We start from the raw sequence: 20,274 nt of genomic DNA, 5'->3' as shown, positions 1-20,274 counted from the left end.
CTAGCTCTAGAGAACGAGAAGTAGTGTGAGTAACACATATTCACAAAGTGAGAGCGTGGTACCTAGGTAGCATGTACTTGGACATACCTTACACAAGGAAGAAATTGAATAGCTGCTTTACTGTCTACATTGTCTTAGGGGATATACAAACTTTAACTAAATAGCTACTCTGCTGTTTACATTGCAGTAGAGAATGTATACACTGTGACTAATTACATTATCTGCTGTCTACATTGCGTTCGGGAGTGTGTGAGCTTTGACTAAATAGATACCCTACCGTGTACATTACCTTAGGGAGTATATAAACTTTAATTTCTATAGTAATGTAGACAGTAGAGTAGCGGTTCAGTTTCTTCCTCGTATAAGGCGGACATTACGACGAATTGCAAAGAAGCGAATTTGACACTGACCCCACCAACCCCGCTGCCGCCATTGCTCAGTCCCGCGCATGGGCTGCGTTCGCCTGATGACCCAGTCAGCAGCTCCAGGGATCCGGTCTACTGAATATTAACGCACTAGATCGAAGTTTTTCCATCAATCGCCTCTCAAGCGAGCGTAGTCTAGGTTCGTTCCCTTATCCAACTCTCTAGTGCCTTTCTAACGTTGAACCAGTGGTTATGATGTCTGCTTTACATTCTAAATGTAAAGTTACGCAGAAGGTCGGGAGTTCGATCCTCCCCGCTCGTATGAGCTATTGCATCATTCTTTTTGGCTTTGTAGAGTGCTTCTACAGCTGTCCTAGACGTGTGGTTGTGGACTCCCCTTTTTGCAATTTTGCCATCACCAACAAGTGGTACAACCCCTCTTGCCCTGGGTCAATTCTGCCCTCGCTTGAATACAATGGTCACACGCATATACTACATATTTTGTACTTTTTTATACCCTGTACGTCGTTCCTGGCGTCCTGGACAATTGTGAGAAGTTTGCCGAAATCGGTGACTTGGACCCCTCTTTTTTGACTTTTGCGAACATGATGCCCCACCACTGTGTGGGCTCGCTCAAGTCTAGGCGTCATGCTTTCTTGACGGGGCAGCTGCTCGTTTAGAAATAATTCAAATAACAACGTCGGATTATCCAAGTGCAGCGTAAGTAGGACGTCGGTTGCTTTATGAATAGTGTAAGAGGGAAACTTGTCATATTGCACCATTCGAAGCATCCACAGGTTGTGTAGTGTACGTTGATCCACCATCGCAACATCATGGAGCATGCGCTCATTCGATTCTAGGTAGTGGTTATCACTTCAGATTTTGACTTCATCAATATTCTGATAACCCCGGTTCGGTAAGACATCTCCTCTGCTGTGTCCAGAAGACATGTTCCTAACATTGAGAAGAACCCGGGCACGACCTTCACACTTCTTTTTTTGCTCACCTTTGCTTCCTTTTGTTCTTGGTATACTTGGGTACAGAGAATATCATCATTGGCAGGCTGTGTTATGTATTCTAGAGATGCCAACTGCATTACATCTTGTGCTCGTCGAGGCATAATGCAGTGTGTGTAGCTCTAGGATGCCCAGGTGCGTTACTCCTGCGTACTTGGGATGCACATAGGTAACAACAAGCTCCCTCGTGCTATCATCCTGGGTTTGCTCGTAGATCAGTGCTATGTGTGGTTCAGGAACCTTGTTTCTCGGAGGTATTCATAGACACATTGTGTCATGGGAGTGAGAGCATGCTTCGCGGTGCGGTTCGCAATGGCCCTAGCTATTGAGGAAGCGAGCACCTGCTATGCCTTCTACGCAAGGCGAGAACCTCTCTTCTACGCCTAATCCCATGTTTCTAGTCTCGGCGCGTAGATGTTATCTACCCAGATCTCTAGTCGTATGTTCCAACGTAGCTGTGTAGCATCTCCCCGCTTTATAGGGTGTTATTTGGATTTGCAGTTGACAACCACATTAAATTAGACACAAGTAAGATCTGTTAGTAACCTGAACGTCTGAGTCTTATTATAATGTCAAGCAACCCGAGGTTTCCATGAATGGTCAGTAAACAATCGTGTTGGTGGTACGGTAAAGAAGCTCACATCACCGTCATGTCCGCATGACAGGCTTAACTCCGGTGAACCTCAGGCTCACCACAGCCCCATCTCACCAACCCACCATCCACCACCCACAATGTCGCACACGCTCTTCACCAAAGCGCCTTCGCTGCGCAATGTAGCCCAACGCTCCGTCCCGCGCCAATTTCGCGCCTCATATCACAGACAGTCCTCTCCGAAGATGGCATCCGGCGCCGCGCCCATCCGCACTCTCCTGCGCCAGACGACCCTCCGTGCAAGCGCAATAGCAGCGCAACGGACGTCCTACCCGGTCACGCAACAGTTCTCCTGCCAAACCTACACACAACAGCGCTCACGGTCGCCTTCCCCACCTCCGCCATACCAAGCACGCAACACATCCATCCTAGCAGCGCCAAACCAATGGACGCGCTTCACCACACCCTACAACACCCTCTCCGCCGTCCGCACATTCACTTCAACGCCACGCGCTAAATTCGCATCCGCCACGTCGTCAGCCCCATCCTCGCTATCTCCAGAAGCTCAACAAGCGGTTGAGGAAGCGATTGAGGAAATACAAGAACTCTACGGCACGGCCAAAGACGAGTTTGAAATTGCGTCGGAAGAGAGCGAGAAGAACACAACTTATGCGCCTGACGATCGGGCTGCAGCGAGGGAAGAGTTGGATAGATTGCTCGAGTACTACAAAGGGGTTGTTGAAGGTGAGGATAGGCCGGTCGCAGATGAAGTGAAGAGGAGGGTGGGGCAGAGGATTAGGGAGCTGGAGAATGCCGTGCTGGCTATGGAGGAGGCTGCTACCCATGGCGATTAGATTTTCGTTGCACCATTACCAAACAGAGAGGCAATTGTACATCACGGTAGAGAGCATGAGATTACATCAAAGGGGTATTGCTCGAGGTGGTTGTAACATATAGTCCAAGTCAACTCTATGAATCGCTAATTCTTTGTGGATATTTCATGATAGACTAAAAGCTAGCTACTGTCACGCCAAAACGCCATACTGCCTTGTGTAATACCGACTAAGCGGTCGCTACTCGAACCTAGTCTGACTGGCTAGGTACTCGAATTCTGGGTGCGGATGCTTGGGGCGCCTTTCTTGACCTCCATGCAGAATCGCGTCCAGTTCATCTCTGAACTGAGTCGGGTTTGGCCTAGGATCCGCTGTCTTTGACCGACTAGGCAGTTCCCAATCACCCTTGCGGTTCTTCTCATCCATCTCCTCGCGCAGGATCTTGACCTGCTTCTTCATCTCTTGCCACAGCTCTAGCTTGTCAAGATCAGAGTCTGGCTCCGAAGCAGGGTCGTATATATCGCCAAAGGGCAACCTCCGTGCGAAGTTGGTATGCAGAGTGCCGGTGGTCGATTTCATCGGATCCTGGGGGCCTGCCCACCTCTCTGCATCGCGGTCGGCGTCCTCGACGCTCTTACCGCCCCGAGCGGCAATAGCAAGGAGCGACGCAACGAAAGCCTCCTGCATGTAGGCAAAAGAGAACTTGGGCGTAATCTCGGCAATCTTTGCGCAGAGCTCGTCGGGGAAGTCGAGATCCTTGTTGTCTTTGAGCTTCCCCTGCCAGAACTTTGCGTATTGCATACGCTGATCATAGTCAGGGTTTGGGAAGTAATACTTGCGATCGAAGCGGCTAGGCCTCTTTGCAATTCCTGGGTCCAACCTGTCTAGGTGGTTTGTGGAACCGACCATCAAGATGCCGTCGTTGGACTTTAGACCATCTACCTCATTGAGGAAGTATGATCGTACATGGTCGCTGACGATTGAATCCAAATCCTCAAAGACTAAGTAGCAGGGCGCTTGCTCGCGAGCTTTGCCGAAGATCTGCGCCAACGAGTATTCAGGTCCCCCGAAAGAGGTCAGGGTGCGGACGTAGAGGGTGGGAACGGCGAGTCTGGAGTCGCCTTCCTTGCCGCGCTGGTAAAGGCTGTGCATCATGGCCTTGATGCTGATGGTCTTGCCGTTTCCTGGGGGTCCGTAGTAGATGACACCGCGCTTCCATGGCACCTTCAGATCTTCGTATGTCTGTCTGCCATCGAAGAAGTTCTCCACGTCTGCGATGAGCGCCTTCTTCATGTCCTCGTCGAGGATGACGGAGTCCCATGTACTCTTCTGTACGGAATGGTACAGCTCCGCGCTCTTCTGCCAGTAGCCTCCGTCAAAGACCCAGACCTCGTTGTGCAGTTCGCTACCCCACTTTGTCGCGTCCTTGATTAACTCATCCACCTTGTGCGACGCGTTGGAGAGGACATAGTGCAGCGTCGGGCTTGGGTAGTACGACCCTCCGTCGCGACCTTCGGCAATGTATAGGATAGCCTCCTGATCTTTCCACTTGTACATGTACTTGCCAAAGATGACACGTTCGACCATGTAGCCAGGACTGGGGTCGAGCCTGTGGCTTGGGGGAGCATAGGAGCGCCACTTGACTCCAGGGCCATAGACAGGATCCGTGACCGAGTCTTCGAGGGGCGTGACTTTTGCGAAGCCAGCAGATGCGTAGGCGAGGAGGTTCAGCCGTCCCTGAGGCGCGACGGTGAGGTCGAGGTTGGGGTATTGCGATCGGATTGCCTCGATGAGGACGACATCGGTGTTGATGCGCTTGCCCGACGAGTGGTCGAAGTATGAGAGGGCGGCCATGTCCTCCTGGGACGTCGTGTTGTCGGACATGATGAGCAGGACGACTGTGTGTGATGTGAACGATTTGGCGTGTTCAGGTTATAACTCCCTCACGCGTCGAGCGTGCCTGCCTAAACCCCGAGTACACCAAGCCCCAAGCTTCCCCGCGCTACTGTACCTCTCGATCGCCAGCCCATTACGTAGCCAGCTTTCCGCCCGGAGACGCGCCTCACCACCATACCAAACATCGCGTACCAGCGTCAAGGCGCGACTTGATGTTCCCGAGAGCGCGCTCGGTAACTTTGACACTGTATTCGGCCCTCCTTTGCTTGCCGGTGTCTGTGTTGGTAGCGAGATGCGCCAAGTAGGTGACAAGCCGGCAGAGAGGGACAAGAAACGCCACCTCTCTGCCCATGTCCTCTTTGTTGCGACGTCCTCTCGTCTTTTCGACCTCACAAGCCATGGCTCGAGGCGTAATATTTGTTTCGCAACCACAGAAACGTTATAGGTAGATTGGCATCGGCCAGACAGCTTGAAGTGTATGACCATGGTCAGCCTTAGAGCCTCCAAGGCTCGCTGCTTTAGCCAAATTTGAATAACAGGTTGAAACAACGACAAACAGCATGGGATTTGTCTACCTCTCCACACATACGCATGACAAGTCATCTGATGGCTACTGGGAATCGATACTGAGACTCGTCACTTGTCGGCGAAAAGACATCAGCGACTCCCGGCCATCGTATGGATAGCAGCCGCGCCGGAGGACCGCGGAAACCACTTGGCTCCTCGGTAACTGGCGGGTAACCAGACTGTCTTTCCGCTTTCCCAGACTCCTGACTCCTGGCACGCTCTTGCGCAGGGTCGAAGTGGAGTCCCCAGATCTTGTCTCTCCACAACCTGGGTGGACCCTTCTTCCTCGTCTCCGAAACCTTCTGGCAATGCGGCGGAGCCGTAGCCGATCACCTCAGGCAAACATAGACATGACATATCAGCACTCGTTGACTGTTTGTCGTGTGAATGCGGCTCTATGGAAAGACCGGCCTTTCTCTTGTCTCGTGCAATACACGAGGAGCTTGCTTGTTTCAAGCAGGTACCACAACGCGCCTCAACGGCGGTATACCCTAATTCAATATTGTCGCGAAGCCCGGAACACCCAACATAAATTACAATCAATAGAAAGCGCTCTATGTATCAGGCAAAATGACCGATATTCTAGAGAGCTCGCACAATATGCATGTCTGTAGTACATGCAGCTTTCGCAACTACAGCCTGATGATTTCTGGGGTATCCTGTTGACAAAAGCATCCTGAACAGGTCTAGAGTCTACATCAACGCCAGGTCACCTGTCTTGTAGGTTTTCATGTTGATGTAGGCTGCAGGCCTGTTCGATTTTTTCTTCTTGGTTGACGTGCTGTCTCAAAGATCACCTTGGAAGGCAAGTTCTGCGGATTGCGCAGGAGGCTGTGGGCAGGGACCGGAGTCCGCATTCACCTGTTGGCAGGCACGAAGCACTCCAAGCAATGCCACCACAAACATTACAGATGTACCTTTACAGTGCTTTATTAGCCTAAAGTACCACGTAATTGCGCCATCTCACTGTCTCACGCAATTGACATGGATGCCTGAGTGATCCGTTGTCGTGGAAGCCCTTACATATGGATGTTGTTGCATCTTTGTTTCCGTCTTCTTGCGCGACCTCAGCTATCTTTGACAAAGAAGGCACTGCGAGGACAATTCATTTGTACCTTCCTGGAACAGCAAAAGGCTCTGGGACGGCATCAAGCGCCATGCCTGGCATGCACACCACTCCTGTCGCGGATACAGCAGACACGGAACGGCAGGATGCAGGTGGAAATGACTTGACATATGTTCCCGCTGGACCGAGGGCGTGCAACAGCCAACCTGCGTCTCAACCGCACCTCTAGGATGGGTGGTGAGCTGCTGCTCCACTAGGGGGCCCCACGCAGCCCCGGACGGCCAGGACATGGCGGCAGCACGCTACGCTAGCACTATCGATCCCACAATTGATGGACAGACTTTTTCTGTTCGTCGTTTCTCCAGAACGCAATTCCAGTTCAAACATTCGGCGACTGCACCAGCCGTTGCGACGGCGCATTTTCGCAGCCTTTGCTAGAGTTTCGTTATGTCATGATATTGGAAGATGCCGGTGGCTTATGCCGAGGCTCTTGGACAAAGCTTAGCCGCCTTACCTCATGCACAAGGCCATCATCCCGTTTCCTCCGCGGCCTTTGACGATCTTGAATTTCAAAGCACGCCCCAGTAAATTGCTTCTACACCAACAGGACGCCGAGTGCCTGTTTGCAGTGCAATGCCAACTGAGGCATCATCCGAGAACCGCGCAAAGGCCAAAGGAAGAGCTGCGTTTATATATCGTGTCACCATATCGCACCCGCGATATCCGGCATCCCAGTTCAACGGGCAGAATGCACCTGCGAGGCTCGCGTACATGTCAGAACGCCCGACCTCGCGTTTTAACTACTCCGAGCAAATTGAGCGTTGGCGCACTGACTGGAGCTCCACTCCCACACACGTTTCTCGCAGGGGGCCCTCCTCAAGGGTAAACATGCAGTCAGACCGCTAACATGCAGAGATCGATAGCGGTCTGTGTGTTATACGAAGTTTCGAAATCCCAGGCTCCTTCTGCCGTGTTCGCGATCAAAACACTCGAAGGAAGCTGATGTGTCATGGTCACAAGAGACGATGATGTAATGCTTGGGACTTGGTCGGCGATCCGCACTTGGGAATTCGAGCAGCGCATCTTATTTCTCCGCGTCATCGCGGCAGCTGAGCCCGCCTGAGCAAGACAGAATACTGCTGGATCGGTTGGCGCACCACCTGCCATCCTCATTGTCGGTGTCCATCCGGCCTCGCTAAGGCAGCTTTGGCGCCGATCACACGGCGCATGGTGGCTTGGGGTCGACTGATTGTCGTTCGTCCGTCCACCGTGCCCTCAGTTGATTGATTCGCAGTGGAGACGCATGCTGTCCTTTTACCCGGCATGGAGAGGCGTCTATGGGGAACTGCCATGAGTGGTCCGCTTTAGCACCTGTTTGGAATTCTAATTACCTAGCCTTAGTCGCGGGACTAGCACCAGTATGGGACGACGGCTCATGGCACACGTAGATGGACCATGCTTCCCCTGCGAGGTCTGATCTGTTCTGGACATATATCAGTCTCTCCGCTCTCCCAGAATCGGCTTGATTTCTCCTTCCCCAGACTCTCCCCCCGTTGGATCCGTCTTGAGTTAGTCCGGACCAGAACACGGCAAGCACCTGTCATTCATAGCAGACATCATGGCGACCGCTCGTGAGCACAACGACACCATGGTATGTTTCTCGAATGCGCCAAACATGTGTGCCAAATCTAATCGTTTTGATAGCGTGGCCCGAGTTTCGAGAAGAACACCAACGGCACCAGCGCGACCGATCACGCGGCAGTCAACGGTGCAGGAATGCCCAAGCAAAGGGTACCATACGATTATGGCGGCAACCCTCTCGCCCACGTTGCTACCAACGACCCGGATCTCCGTCTCGCAGCTTTTGGTGGTGAATTCCAGCCTGGTCTATACAGGCCGCCGAACCGCAAGTTCGCCAACCCAGCCCCTCTGGGTCTGTCGGCTTTCGCCCTCACCACCTTCGTTCTGTCTTTGATCAACGTCAAGACCCGAGGCATTGGTCACCCAAACATTGTCGTGGCTGCTGCGTACGGTTACGGAGGTCTCGTGCAGCTGTTGGCTGGCATGTGGTATGTATTGTCAATCAATTTGTCCATACTCGTCCTAACAGAAAACTAGGGAGATGGCTGTCGGAAACACATTTGGTGCGACCGCTCTTTCATCCTACGGAGGTTTCTGGATCTCCTTCGCCATCATCCTTACACCAGGTGGATTCGCGATTGAGGAGACGCTCCTGGAATCGGGCGACTTCTACAACTCTTTCGGTCTCTTCCTCATGGGCTGGTTCATCTTTACCTTCCTCCTGTTGATCTGTACCCTCCGATCCACCATCGCCTTCTTCTCGCTCTTCTTCACTCTCGACATGGCTTTCCTCCTCCTCGGAATTGGCTACCTGAACGCTGATGCTGCGGGCCCACAAAGTGGCTGCATCGTCGCTGGTGGTGCTTTTGGTCTCATGGCTGCTTTCATCGCCTGGTACAACGCCCTGGCTGGTATCGCGGACAGCTCAAACAGGTTAGTACTCAATGCCATCACTATCGTCGCAACCCGTACTAATATTCTACAGCTTCTTCGTCATTCCCGTTGCTCACTTCCCCTGGTCTGAGAAGGGTCGCGAGCGTCGCAACAAGGTCGACAACTCGGCTGCCCGTGCCGATGCTGGCCACACCGCATAAGGCAGTGCACAGAATGCACTATCATAGCCATGAGTCGATGTTTGATGCATGAGGATGATAACTCGGGATATGTTATCATGGACCAGCATTGAATGCGCCGAAGTTGATGACCACCGCACGGGAGCAGATACGCGTAAAGCACGTGTATCGCCCGTGACGAACATGTATTCTTTTTAATACCATTTCGAATACCCAACATTGAATAGCTTCAATACAATGTCGCGATGCGATGTATTTCCGCCTAATCCATACTCGCGCGTCCTCTTTCCAAATCATTCTTCTTCGTAGCCCGATCTCCCCAATTGCAATTTGCACTCTTCGCACTGCCGGAGTCTTCATCACAATCATCTCCCGCATTGCAGATCTTCCAATAAACTTACTTCCCTCGAGGCATCGGTCGATTCCCCTGCTGCAGGCGCCAACGGCTTGCTACTAGGCGGCATGGCACACGTCACAACATGGCAGTTGTGGCTTGCCTTGGCGTCGCGTGAGGCCACCATGTACAAGCATTCCCACCCCAAGCCTCTTTTCTGGGCTGAGGTCAGAGGCGCTGTGGGGTTCTTCTGACGCTGCCACCTTGTGCAAGAAAAAAACTGAACATGTCTGCAGACTACATTGACCCATAACCTTGCAAAGTAGGTGACCTAACGTTAACGTAGGCTCTAGGCTGTTTAGTTTTTCCCTAGGTTGGCGTGCTGCGCTTATGCAAGTTACGATGATTGCTTTCCGGTGGGCGGGGAAAAGGTGTATGCATATCCGGGGCATGGAGCGTTTACAGTATGACGGGTGTGGCTTTGCAATCTTGGCGTTGGTATGCTCATTTTGCGGAGAAGGCTACCAAGATGAGGGGGTTCTAATATTGTTACAGTCTTCTAACGTATGCATCATGGTTGTGTTAAGAGGCACAGTACAGTCGTAGCAGTCTGAGCGAGTTGAAGCCGCAGTTGCAGTGGATCCCACGATACTAGCACGACAGGACAGAACATGGACCTTTCTTGTCGAAACAACATTTGCTGGTGATTGGAGATGTTACACTATTACTATCTACACATTACTAGACACTTCCACTGGGTACCTGTATAGCACCATTCTCCTTCGTCCCCTCCAATGCTTCGCCCCAGATTTGCTTAACAAGCTGCTTTTTGTTGATCTTGCCCATTGCGTTCCTTGGGATAGTATCTACGACCTTCATCTCTTGAGGGATCTTATAGTTTGCGAGGATCTCCTTGAGCGCCCTCCTCATGTCCAGCGCCGACCATGCTTTGCCTCCCTTCCCTGCTGTCTTGCCCTGTTCGGAAAGTACCACTACGGCAGCGACTTTTTGGCCCCAGGCTTCTGATGGTAGGCCGACCACGGCAACTTCGTCGACTTGAGGGAGGGAAAGCATCTCGCGTTCGATCTCGAGCGCAGAAACCTTCTCGCCACCGGTCTTTATGATATCGGCTGATTTGCGCCCGTGGATGAAGTAGAGAGGTCCCTTAGCCCATACTTGGTCGCTTTCGCCTGCTCCCTTGACGTTCCTTCGAACAGCAACATCGCCTGTCTTGAACCATTTCCCCTGTCCATCTGCGTCTTCTGTAAACTCTTTCGAGGTGGCTTCGGGGTTCTTCCAGTATTCTCTAAAGATTGTAGGACCGCGCAGTTGGATCTCGCCCTGACGTTCGCGCTGTGTCTCGGGATCGATTTCTTTGCCCTCTTCTATGATTTCCCCAGTCTCGATGTCTGCCAAACGCGCTTGGACCGATGGCAGCGGCCAGCCTACCGAGCCATCTACGCGGTCTGCGAAATCCAATCCGCAGGAAAGTGCCATACCCACCTCAGTCATACCATATCTCTCGAGCAGCACGTTGCCCCCGCTGAGCTCCGTCCACGCTGACTTCACCGGTGTAGGAAGGGCAGCGGACCCTGAGATGTTGAGGCGCATATTCGATGGGTGAAGCGCGGTCTTGGTCGCGGCTTGAAGTTCGGACGAGAGGGTAGGGTGCGATGCGAGTAGGCGCGTGTATATGGTTGGGACGACGGTAAGGAAGGTAATGGGCTTCTTGGCTGGATCAGGGCTCGGCAGGAAGGGAGCTGCCAGGCGATCCCACACAGCGGCAGCATTGAAAGGGAACTGGAACTCGATGGTGCTGCCGGCGAAGAGAGGCGTAAGCAGTGCGTTGACGGTGCCGTGAATGTGGTGTAGAGGAAGAACGTGTAATAGCACATCGTCTTTACTGTAGTTCCACGCCTCCAGCAGCGATCGCGACTGTGCCGTTAGCACGTCTTGGGGCAACAAAACGCCCTTGGGTCGGTTTGTGGTGCCCGACGTATACAGCATCATGCCTCCCTTGTCGCTTGTAGGCTCCTCCAGCGTGACGTAGTCGTCCGTCTTGCCCATCATGATCTTGTCCTGTTTGTAGTTGATGGGCTGCGTCTCCATTCCCTCCTTCAGCACATCGTCGGCTTGACTCTGGAACTTCTCCGACGACAGAAGCATCAGAGACTCGCTCTGGTCGATGATGTATCGCAGCTCGTGTGCCGGGAAGGTGGGCGATAGCGGTACGGCGATTGCATGTGCGGCGAGGATGGACAAGAGGGTTACTATGCTGCGTCAGATTCTGCTGTTCTTCACTGCTGTACACGAGGCGTAGAGGAACGCGCACCTACATAGTCGTATCCGTTTTCTACCAGAAAGGATATCCGTTGGCCCTCTGCGCTCTGCCCACCGCAGTTCCGTTGCAGCTTGTCCTTTGCAGCAGCGACATCGTTTACAAGCTCACCGTACGTGAAGGACCGCCCGGAAAGAGAGTGGACGACGGCCGTGCTTTGCGCATTATGCTTCTTGATGGCTTCGAAGACGGGGAGGCGGGGCAGCGTGGATGCCATTCTCACGGTATAGAAGGGAGCGTGTGCGACGGGTGGGCAGCAATGGCTGTTGTATGCCGACAGAGATATTTTGTGTCGTGTCAGGGTGCGAGCGAAAAGATTACGTGCCCACATGGCGGCAGGGAGATGTCCCGGATCAGCGCAATTGATGCAGGTTTCGAGCCTTCGGAGTACGGCAGATCGGTGGGAGATATGCTGTGTTTAGAGCCGCGTCGGAGCGGTCCTGTTACTGCAGTCTCCAGACAGGAGCGCAAGAGTTGCCATCTAAAGTATGCTGCAGTATAATCAGGACACTATTTTGCATGTCACAATCATCTTTCAAAGGGTGCTCTGGCACTTCCGTGGCCTCAATGGCTCGTCTGACTGCGCTTCAAACTTTCGGAACCATGACGCGACGCCTTCCGATTTCGTCTTGGCGCTTGCCTCGGCACGAATTCTAGGGCCGACGCAACCCAATACTTCCACCACTGCGATCCAGTATTCTCATTGGCCCTGCTTGACAACCTACCCGACTAGGAAGCAGTGTTGTGAATGTTCTACCCAACTATCGCGCTCGCTGGAAAGCGTTTCATGTCAGCCATGGCTCAGTCCATGACACCAATGGAAGATGCTCTGAGGACGAAGGTAGTTATGCACTTTAGTTGACATACCTCAACTGTGTACCCAAAATCGCATCTAAAGTCTCCGTAGATCACAGAGGCCCTCAAGCCGACTTCACTCGAGATCTTCAACGACTCGAATAAGCATGCCCACCACAAAGCTATGCAAGGAGTCACCAGCAGAGAGACACACTTCCGGTATTCATCCACCTGCATTCTTCTCAACTACGTGACTTGTGTTCCTGACACTCACAGTGTTTTCATCACATCGCCAGCTTTCCAAGGCAAGATGCAGCTCGCACGGCATCGCATGATCAACTCCTTGATGAAGGACGAGCTAGCACAAGAAGGCGGTATACACGCGCTGCAACTTATCACTCGAACGCCTGAAGAAGACGAAGCTCGGAAACAGAAGGAAGCTACCCAGGGATAAGTGCGGATGACTACCGATACCCACGAAGAACGACTATGGAACTGTTTGGCGGGAAGCGGCGGATAAAGCTCTGCTGGTAGATGGTATGCATATGGGGGTCTGTGTCCGGTAGCCATCGCAGACTGAAGCAGGGGTAGAGTAAAAATAGTCGTGTAGTATGATCCAACAGCCGCAACGCTTCAACCGCCTCTAGTATAGAGTCACTTTCCTCCCATAGGCGCTTCATGAAGTGATCATAACGTAAAGCTTAGCAATCCAACGCCATGTCGTAGCATCTCGCAGAAACAGGAACTCAGACACGAGATCGCCGACTTGATGGAGCTGGAACCCCCGCTCTAGCCCCCGTCTTTCCACATTACAGCCACCTTATACACAGAAGAAACTAAACAGGTCTGCGGACTACATCAAGACAAAAACCTGCAAAGTGTGTGACCTAATGTCAACGTAGGCTCTACGGTGTTCAGTTTTTCCTAGGTTGGCCTGCAGCCACTAGTCAACACCATTAGCCTTCCAACGAAGAGAGAAGCGGCCGAGCCCAGTGACAGGAAGAATCTCATGAGCGATTACACGCTCAACTAGCCATTGAAAGCAATGCATTCTCTTCAGAACCAGCAAAGGCATTACGTAGCGGTGGCGATCATCGTCAGCACGAAGCGATCAATACGGGCTTCCATATCATTACGAGACGCAACTAATCCTTGAACCTTGGCCCTGTATGAATGCAAGAGAACGAACTAATGCAATCTAACAGTCAGCATCTTGGCCTTCTTTACTCTTCGCCAACACGGCAGGCATAGTACCATCCAAGACCGCCAAGCATGTGTATCTAGGGCGATGGCGAGGCAACGAAGCAATGCGTGGCATACCGTTGGCTTACGGGGTTGGGCATATTACACAGCATCTATTCAAGCTTCTTTAGATGTAAGTGATGACTAGGTGGATGGAAGGGGTAATAAAGCTTAGTAAAGATGGGGCGACGATAAACACAGTGTTGTCCAGTCATCGGTCAGCACAATGTCACCAGAGAAACACTACAAGCTCACAATACGTTCATTGCATCATCCATCGGTACACATCGCTGAGAAAGCCGGAGGTAGGTGTGGCTGAGATCAATTAGAGTGTGTGTTCTTATCACACATAACAGTGTACGGCAGTTAGCACCTTTTGAATCTCCTATTGCATTTGAGGCACGTACTTCTACATGAGTACCCACGTTTTGGTTCTACGCGGGACGATACGAGAGGGTATAGATAGCAGAGTAACATAAAGATCCTATAATCCGTCCCTTGAGCCTTAATCCTTCCAACACGACACCAGAACAAGATTGCGACGCTGTTAACGAATACAACTGTGGGAAGAGTGACTTGTGCCGCGCAAAGCACATCATATTTGACCACCTTCTATTCCGATCGAAGTCTCGTCCATCTTCCCACTGGACTCGAGTATCTGCCGTGCGGCTGCCTGGATAGAGAGACTTTCGCGCCGCATGGTTTGTACCGCCGCTTCGAGTGTCTGAGTTCTTGCGCGAAGACGACTGATTTCCGCACGGAGGACGATGATAGTCTCTTTCTGACAGGAGAGCGAAGAGCTGGTGCTGTGTGTAAAGTCAACGGGCGATGAACCTGAAGTGATGCCAGGCTGTTGTTCCGTATCTGATATCGACACCGATGTCTCAGTTCCAGCTACCATAGCTTCTTCCAGTAAACGTATCCGTTGTTCAAGCCCGGCTTTCTCAGCTTCCCATGACCTCTTTTCCTCAGTGCTTTGTGCCTGGAGCCGGTTTGCCATGTCCATGATTTGCATGTATTGTGCTCCATTAGCGATGAGCTGCCGCCGAGCCTCATCCCTGCTCTGCTGTAGTTCTTCCATCTGACCCTCCATTGTTGAAACTTGTGCTGATAGCCTGTCCTTCTCATCTATGAGGCTGTTGATCTCTCCGTCGTTGATTTCGAGCTTTCTTTCGAGCGTGGCGCATGTCGTCTTTTGTCTTTCGAGGCTCTGGAGCAGAGTACCGTATTCGCGCTGTAGGGTACGTAATTCCGAGGTTTTGAGGCTGATTTGCTGTTGAAGATCTTGTAAGCTCGCACTTGGTCCCAAGGTTTGCGACATCGCTGGTGGTGAAATTGAAGGCAGGCTTTGGGAGCTGTGGAAGTTGAAGGAAGAGGGTGAAGGTAGGATAATCGATTGTGGGCGTTGTTGAGCCCGTATTGGGGCGTTCATCGACTCGAAAGATGGTGTTATGTCTTGCGAAGGGTTACCTGCGAATGATGCGGATTTGGGACGACTGAAGTTGCCACAAACACAGGGATTTGTATACTGGCTCTGTGGAGGCGTCCGATCCTCGCCGTCATCGGAGTAGTCTTGAGCTCTTCTCATCTTGGAAGTTTTGTGGAATGGCGACGAGGATCTTGGGCGACGCGACGAGCCTTGCTTCATGTGACCTTGCAGCTAGAAATCATTCTCATGCAGCAAACGAAGCACCCATTACAATAGCTCTTCACTTGTAGCAATCTTTTGTACAGGCAGCTACCTGAGCGTATGAGAAATGTTTCCGAGCATGGTAAGACCAGGTGCTAGTCGAGCGGCAATAGGGGAAGATAGACCAACTCACTGTACTGACTAGATCATGTTTTGTACGCGTCAACCTTCTGTCTCTATTGGTCAAATTTCCAAGCCCGTGGCAACTTTGCGCACTGATGAATGCGAGCTGCAAAATACTTGGCCCTGGCAGCTCGGCAAGCATAAGTAACCATCCCTACTGCGTGCGCCAGCCCAGACCCATCATGACCCGGAGGGATGACCAAGCTGCTATGCAGGAGACAAGCCCGCCCAGTACTACGGCAACATATTGGCGGATCTTGTGTAATGGAGTCAGCTATGGTAGCCGTTTTGGAAGGTGCAAGTCGGCACACCAATAAGATGGAAGCATCATGCGCCGGCTACATGTCGGTCAACACGCTCCCGCTTGACGCGCTGGTATACACACACACATGGCCAGGCTTCCACATCTGTACCACACGATAGAGCTACCCGCTGATGTATACACTGATAGACGTGGAAGAGAAACGGAGACTTGAGTCTTTGTAGGTACTTAGAGGTATGCCACTGTTTGCAACAACGGCAGCTGTAGAATCCGAAACTTTGGGCCCTACTGAGATGATTTGGAATGAATCGGGGCACAGTAGAAACGTTTGTTGATCCGGGATGTAACCGCCGTGAGTAGAGTAGCCGGCTCGTGGCGGGAACGAGGATAATGACGCTGATTGATGAAGGCTGTGACAGTCGGGCCGGGGCGCTTGGACCGCGCTTCAAAGGTGTTGGTATCTTCCTGTGGTCGTTCCATGTCCGTACGACACTCCACAGGTAGGACTTGAACCCAGAAACCGGACACAGAAGTCGGCCTCAGCCACCAGGACTGGTAGGATGCCTTAGGAACAGTGTCGATGTAAGAAATTTCGGAATATGCATCTGACTGTAAGATAGTCGATATCAGGACATGCAACAGCTGGAGAGTAAGAGCGCCATCGGTGCCGCATGTGAGTGCCGTGCAGTCGGAGTTTTGCTTAAAGGTCGGAGCTCGTGTTCGGTGGCATGGCTCCTAATATGGGAACGTTGAGACAACCAGGCGTGATGCATCCGGTGGGTCATTCATAGGGGCCGTTACAGAGAGGCCGAAGGCACTGTAGCATGCAAATACGTGCTAATCGCTTCCTCGGTCGTTCCGAAGTCAGTCAGCGCCATTGCTGCACCGAAGCATACCTGCACTCAGTAGCCCGGACAAGCGAGAGCCAAGTCGTAGGCCAAGATACCCGTGAAAGAGCTATTGTCAACGCCATAGTCACGAGAGACGCGATTCGATGCAGGACTTTGAAGAGTCCTCACCGGGGTCGACATGCCGGTTCGCGCGAACAAAGTATCAGGAAATCTCGAGGAAGTGCTTGCCGGATGCACCCATAGCCAGCGATAGGAAGACCTTGTGGGAGGATGACGGCTGAGTAAGACGGAAAGATGGTTATCGGTAATGATGAGCGGGAAATCATCCGAGACTAGCGTCGTCAGTCAGCACGGGATCTCTGAAGCTCTCTGTTACGACATCTGCCGAATCTAGACTGGAGACATGACTTGTGGCCTGACCGGCATGCGCTTGCGGTAACACGAGACACCGTATTGAGATGCAAGAGATAGAATTGGGGCAAGGTGATCGCAACCTTCCCGAATGCGGAACTCGTCGCACATGTGCTACAAGCGCTATGAAAGGAATTATGTATTACCACGACAGTTTCCGAATCTCTTCCCATCCTGTTACCACCAACGCCGTACCTCTCGAGTCTTTTCCATCAGCTTTTGCGTTTTCACATGCGCCAAGCTGCACTCTGCCCATCAGTATCCACCCACTGTGCCCCGACATCCCGGGCAATCAGTCGAAGACGATCCTCAACCCAGTCTTTCTCACGTGACACCACTTCAGACTCAATCTTCTGCATCGTCTGCAGCTCATCCAGGATGCCGTGTAGAATGGCTTTACATGCTTCTACTATGCATGCAATGCTTGATCCGGGCGTTGGCAAAGCCAGCCTGTCCAGATCGCGGGCAAATGCTGTTAACTTCCTGGTCAACGCAGCATTTTCGGCCTTCCATGAATCCCCAAGGCCTTCAATTGTCCCAAGAGCCGCCTTGGCTCCATGTGGACCTTGGCGGGCGGACCGAATATCCTGGACCCAGGACGACCAATGCTCAAAATCTTTCACCAGACGCTGTAGTCGACCACCCGATTCGACCAGCGACGGCAGTTCGTGAAGGGGTTCCGAAAGGACCTGAATGTACTCAACCAGACCCGCAGATGAGCCGCTGGCACTCCACTCCAGCAAGGACTGCAGATTCTTCTGTTCCTGTGCTGTACGTTCGTTCTCTAACATGACTTGATAAAGGCTAGCAACCTCTTCAAACTTCGTGTGCATCTTACGCTTGGCACTGGTTTCCCAGCATCTATATGTCTCCGCCGACGATTGATGTAGAAGATGAAGTTGGAGCAGTTCAGATTGTAAACTGATCGCCTCTGGAGAAAGCGATTGCAACACTGTCTGAGGTGCAGGGTTGATAAATGTGGAAGTTGGAGCTTTCCCAACCTTACGTGGTGTGAAGTGCTGTTGAAGAGTGCTGAAGGCGGGTCGATTAACCTTCTTCGGCTCTTCTGATACAACGTCTTTACGTTTTGACTGAGTGCCAACGGGCTCTTCGGCCCTGCGCACCGTACCAGTGCTCGACAGGCCGCTGGATGCTTCTGGCCTGGCTTTCGTGCTAGCAGAGCGGCTGAGTCCTGCATTCCGTATCGACGTCCGCGTTGGGCCAGATAAAGTATCGCCAGATGTATTGTTAGTCTTTGAGGTACGCGTTGGTGCCAATAATAGAGACTTTGGCCGCTCGGAGATCGTGTTCGATCTAGCAACATCACGTCTAGGGGCTGATATGGTACTGGTCGACTGGGTCCTGGCATGACCAGGAGGGCCTGGTGCTTGAGATGACTGCGGCGTAGCACCCGGCTTCCGTAGAGACTGCGATCGGGCAAGTCCTCGTACTTGCGGCTCTGCAGGCTTGCTTACTGAAGCTGGAGGCAACATCGTTCGGGGTGCACTTGTCTTTTCAGCACTTTCCGTGCGTTGAGATGATGGGGTGCCTGTCTGATATGTGGATCTTGGTCGAAGTCGCCCTGGTACTGCACCCGGACCCTGAACATATTGCGTTGGTGACGCTGTGTCCGGCTGATCTTGCACCCCGTTCAAGGCATCCACCGCATCTTCCGATCCAGCGTCTCTGTCAGATACTTCAGGTAATATACTTGAGCGGGTATTGTATTTATGCTGCCCGGGCTGAGGACTAGATAGAAGTATGGTTAGTCTAAGTCAGATCCTCACACGCCCAGGTTTTACCCACAGTAAGCTACGACGGTTCTCCGAATCGCCCTGAAATGACTGTAATCTACTTGAGGCAGGGCGCGCAATGCCACTTGTGCCCTGTCTTGCTGTTTCTTTGTCGTCACCGGTCGGCGCGACTGGTGCAGCGTTCTGGAACCTGTTAGGCATTGTTTGTTGTAGGACGGGGCATGGCTTACCCGAGCCCGTGGGGGCGCATGGCCAATTCTGCCTATCTGTGAGCGCGGCTTGGAGTTCATCTTTGATGCAGGTCGCGGCGCTATCGTGAACGTGTTGATAGCTCGGTCTGATGTTGCCGGGTATGCACAAACACACGAAACGTCGGTTGTTGACATCGGATGAGCGCGGGCCACAGCGCTAACACCACATATGGCTAGAACCCTAGCTATGGCAAGAGCATGTCCAGTAGCAAAGAATGTAATAGGAATCGTCAGAGTTCGTTATCTATTGTATCTAAGCCGAGTGAGCGACCAATGCATACTTCGTGAAATGGCGCGTACGTCCACCCCATACGAAAGCACAGCTAATCCGTTCCCTGTTCTCACAGGCTACCACGGCGCGCTGGGAAAGAAACACCCTCGATAGCAGCGTAGTCAACAAACCAGCTAACGCGGTCTCCGCCCTTGTGGTTCACCAAACCACACGGCAGCTGCTGACCCTCGTCGGTATCGAAGATCTGGCGCATGATATCCTTCTTTCCTCCGCCAGTCGCGACGAAGGCGATCTTGAGTCCATGTTGCGCGACGGGAAGGGAGATGGTGATGCGCTTCGGGGGAGGCTTGGGAGAGTCGGAGATGGAGAGTACCCATGCTTCGGTTTCGCGCAATAGCTCAGAACCGGGGAACAAACTGCAGGTGTGTCCGTCCGGGCCACAGCCAAGCAGAAGCAGGTCGAAGAGTGGCAACTTTACGCTGTCGCGTGCTGCAAACACACTGACGAGCGTCTTCTCGTACTGGTCGGCCAGCTCTTGTACGTCATCGAGGTACTTGACGTCGATTGGGTAGACCTTGGGTGTGCCCAACTCAGACGGTATCTTGTCGAGAAGCTCTTCCTTGACGAGTCGGTGGTTGCTGTCTTCGTGATCGAGAGGCACCGCGCGTTCGTCGGCATAGAATATTTCCCACTTGTCGAATTGCACCTTTCCTTCGCCATTGGTCTCCTTGAGAAGCGCTTGCGCAAGCGTCTTGGGCAGGGAGCCACCAGATACGGCGACGCGGAAGACTTGGTGGCGCTCGAGCGCAGCGTTTTGAGCGTCGAGCACGTAGGTGCGCAGGCTCGGGGCGAGCTCAGCAGCGCTCTGGAAAGCGTATAGGTTCGGAGGCTTGCCCATGGTGTTGATGTGTGTGTTGGGTTGGTGAGTTGAAGTTTGTCGGCGCGTGATGGAGGGGTTCGGACAGGTGGGGCACCTAGCTATGTGCCGTTGTTTCGTTCGAC

At 52.5% G+C, this 20,274-nt stretch overlaps 7 protein-coding genes and 1 non-coding gene across 8 annotated transcripts; 4 read left to right on the top strand and 4 right to left on the bottom strand.

The window, feature by feature from the left end:
- Positions 1 to 596: 596 nt before the first annotated feature.
- Positions 597 to 691, top strand: J4E93_001612. The gene has a single exon. It is a non-coding gene; the product is annotated as a tRNA-Val (tRNA).
- A 1,422-nt stretch (positions 692 to 2,113) lies between these two features.
- On the top strand, positions 2,114 to 2,827 carry J4E93_001611 (uncharacterized protein; the record flags this gene model as incomplete). Its single annotated transcript, XM_049339562.1, has 1 exon — positions 2,114 to 2,827. One exon carries the CDS (start codon positions 2,114 to 2,116, stop codon positions 2,825 to 2,827), a length of 714 nt encoding a protein of 237 aa, XP_049203519.1.
- A 219-nt stretch (positions 2,828 to 3,046) lies between these two features.
- Positions 3,047 to 5,102, bottom strand: J4E93_001610 (uncharacterized protein; the record flags this gene model as incomplete). Its single annotated transcript, XM_049339561.1, has 2 exons — positions 3,047 to 4,704; positions 4,895 to 5,102. 2 exons carry the CDS (start codon positions 5,100 to 5,102, stop codon positions 3,047 to 3,049), a joined length of 1,866 nt encoding a protein of 621 aa, XP_049203518.1.
- Positions 5,103 to 7,953: 2,851 nt separating this feature from the next.
- Positions 7,954 to 9,010, top strand: J4E93_001609 (uncharacterized protein; the record flags this gene model as incomplete). The annotated part of the gene is made up of 4 exons (XM_049339560.1): positions 7,954 to 7,986; positions 8,040 to 8,404; positions 8,454 to 8,849; positions 8,902 to 9,010. 4 exons carry the CDS (start codon positions 7,954 to 7,956, stop codon positions 9,008 to 9,010), a joined length of 903 nt encoding a protein of 300 aa, XP_049203517.1.
- A 1,054-nt stretch (positions 9,011 to 10,064) lies between these two features.
- On the bottom strand, positions 10,065 to 11,878 carry J4E93_001608 (uncharacterized protein; the record flags this gene model as incomplete). Its single annotated transcript, XM_049339559.1, has 2 exons — positions 10,065 to 11,593; positions 11,656 to 11,878. 2 exons carry the CDS (start codon positions 11,876 to 11,878, stop codon positions 10,065 to 10,067), a joined length of 1,752 nt encoding a protein of 583 aa, XP_049203516.1.
- Positions 11,879 to 12,457: 579 nt separating this feature from the next.
- J4E93_001607 (uncharacterized protein) lies at positions 12,458 to 12,910 on the top strand (the record flags this gene model as incomplete). Its single annotated transcript, XM_049339558.1, has 3 exons — positions 12,458 to 12,502; positions 12,569 to 12,675; positions 12,733 to 12,910. The coding sequence occupies 3 exons, from the start codon at positions 12,458 to 12,460 to the stop codon at positions 12,908 to 12,910; spliced, it is 330 nt and encodes a 109-aa protein (XP_049203515.1).
- A 1,383-nt stretch (positions 12,911 to 14,293) lies between these two features.
- On the bottom strand, positions 14,294 to 15,019 carry J4E93_001606 (uncharacterized protein; the record flags this gene model as incomplete). The annotated part of the gene is made up of 1 exon (XM_049339557.1): positions 14,294 to 15,019. The coding sequence occupies one exon, from the start codon at positions 15,017 to 15,019 to the stop codon at positions 14,294 to 14,296; it is 726 nt and encodes a 241-aa protein (XP_049203514.1).
- Positions 15,020 to 19,381: 4,362 nt separating this feature from the next.
- On the bottom strand, positions 19,382 to 20,170 carry J4E93_001605 (uncharacterized protein; the record flags this gene model as incomplete). The annotated part of the gene is made up of 1 exon (XM_049339556.1): positions 19,382 to 20,170. The coding sequence occupies one exon, from the start codon at positions 20,168 to 20,170 to the stop codon at positions 19,382 to 19,384; it is 789 nt and encodes a 262-aa protein (XP_049203513.1).
- Between the last annotated feature and the right edge of the window lie 104 nt (positions 20,171 to 20,274).

Source organism: Alternaria ventricosa (assembly GCF_023758065.1).
Source record: "Alternaria ventricosa strain BMP 2768 chromosome Unknown scaffold_2, whole genome shotgun sequence".
NCBI lineage: Eukaryota > Fungi > Ascomycota > Dothideomycetes > Pleosporales > Pleosporaceae > Alternaria > Alternaria ventricosa.
The sequence above is the reverse complement of the archived record's forward strand: the minus strand, read 5'-3'. Positions and strand labels throughout refer to the sequence as shown.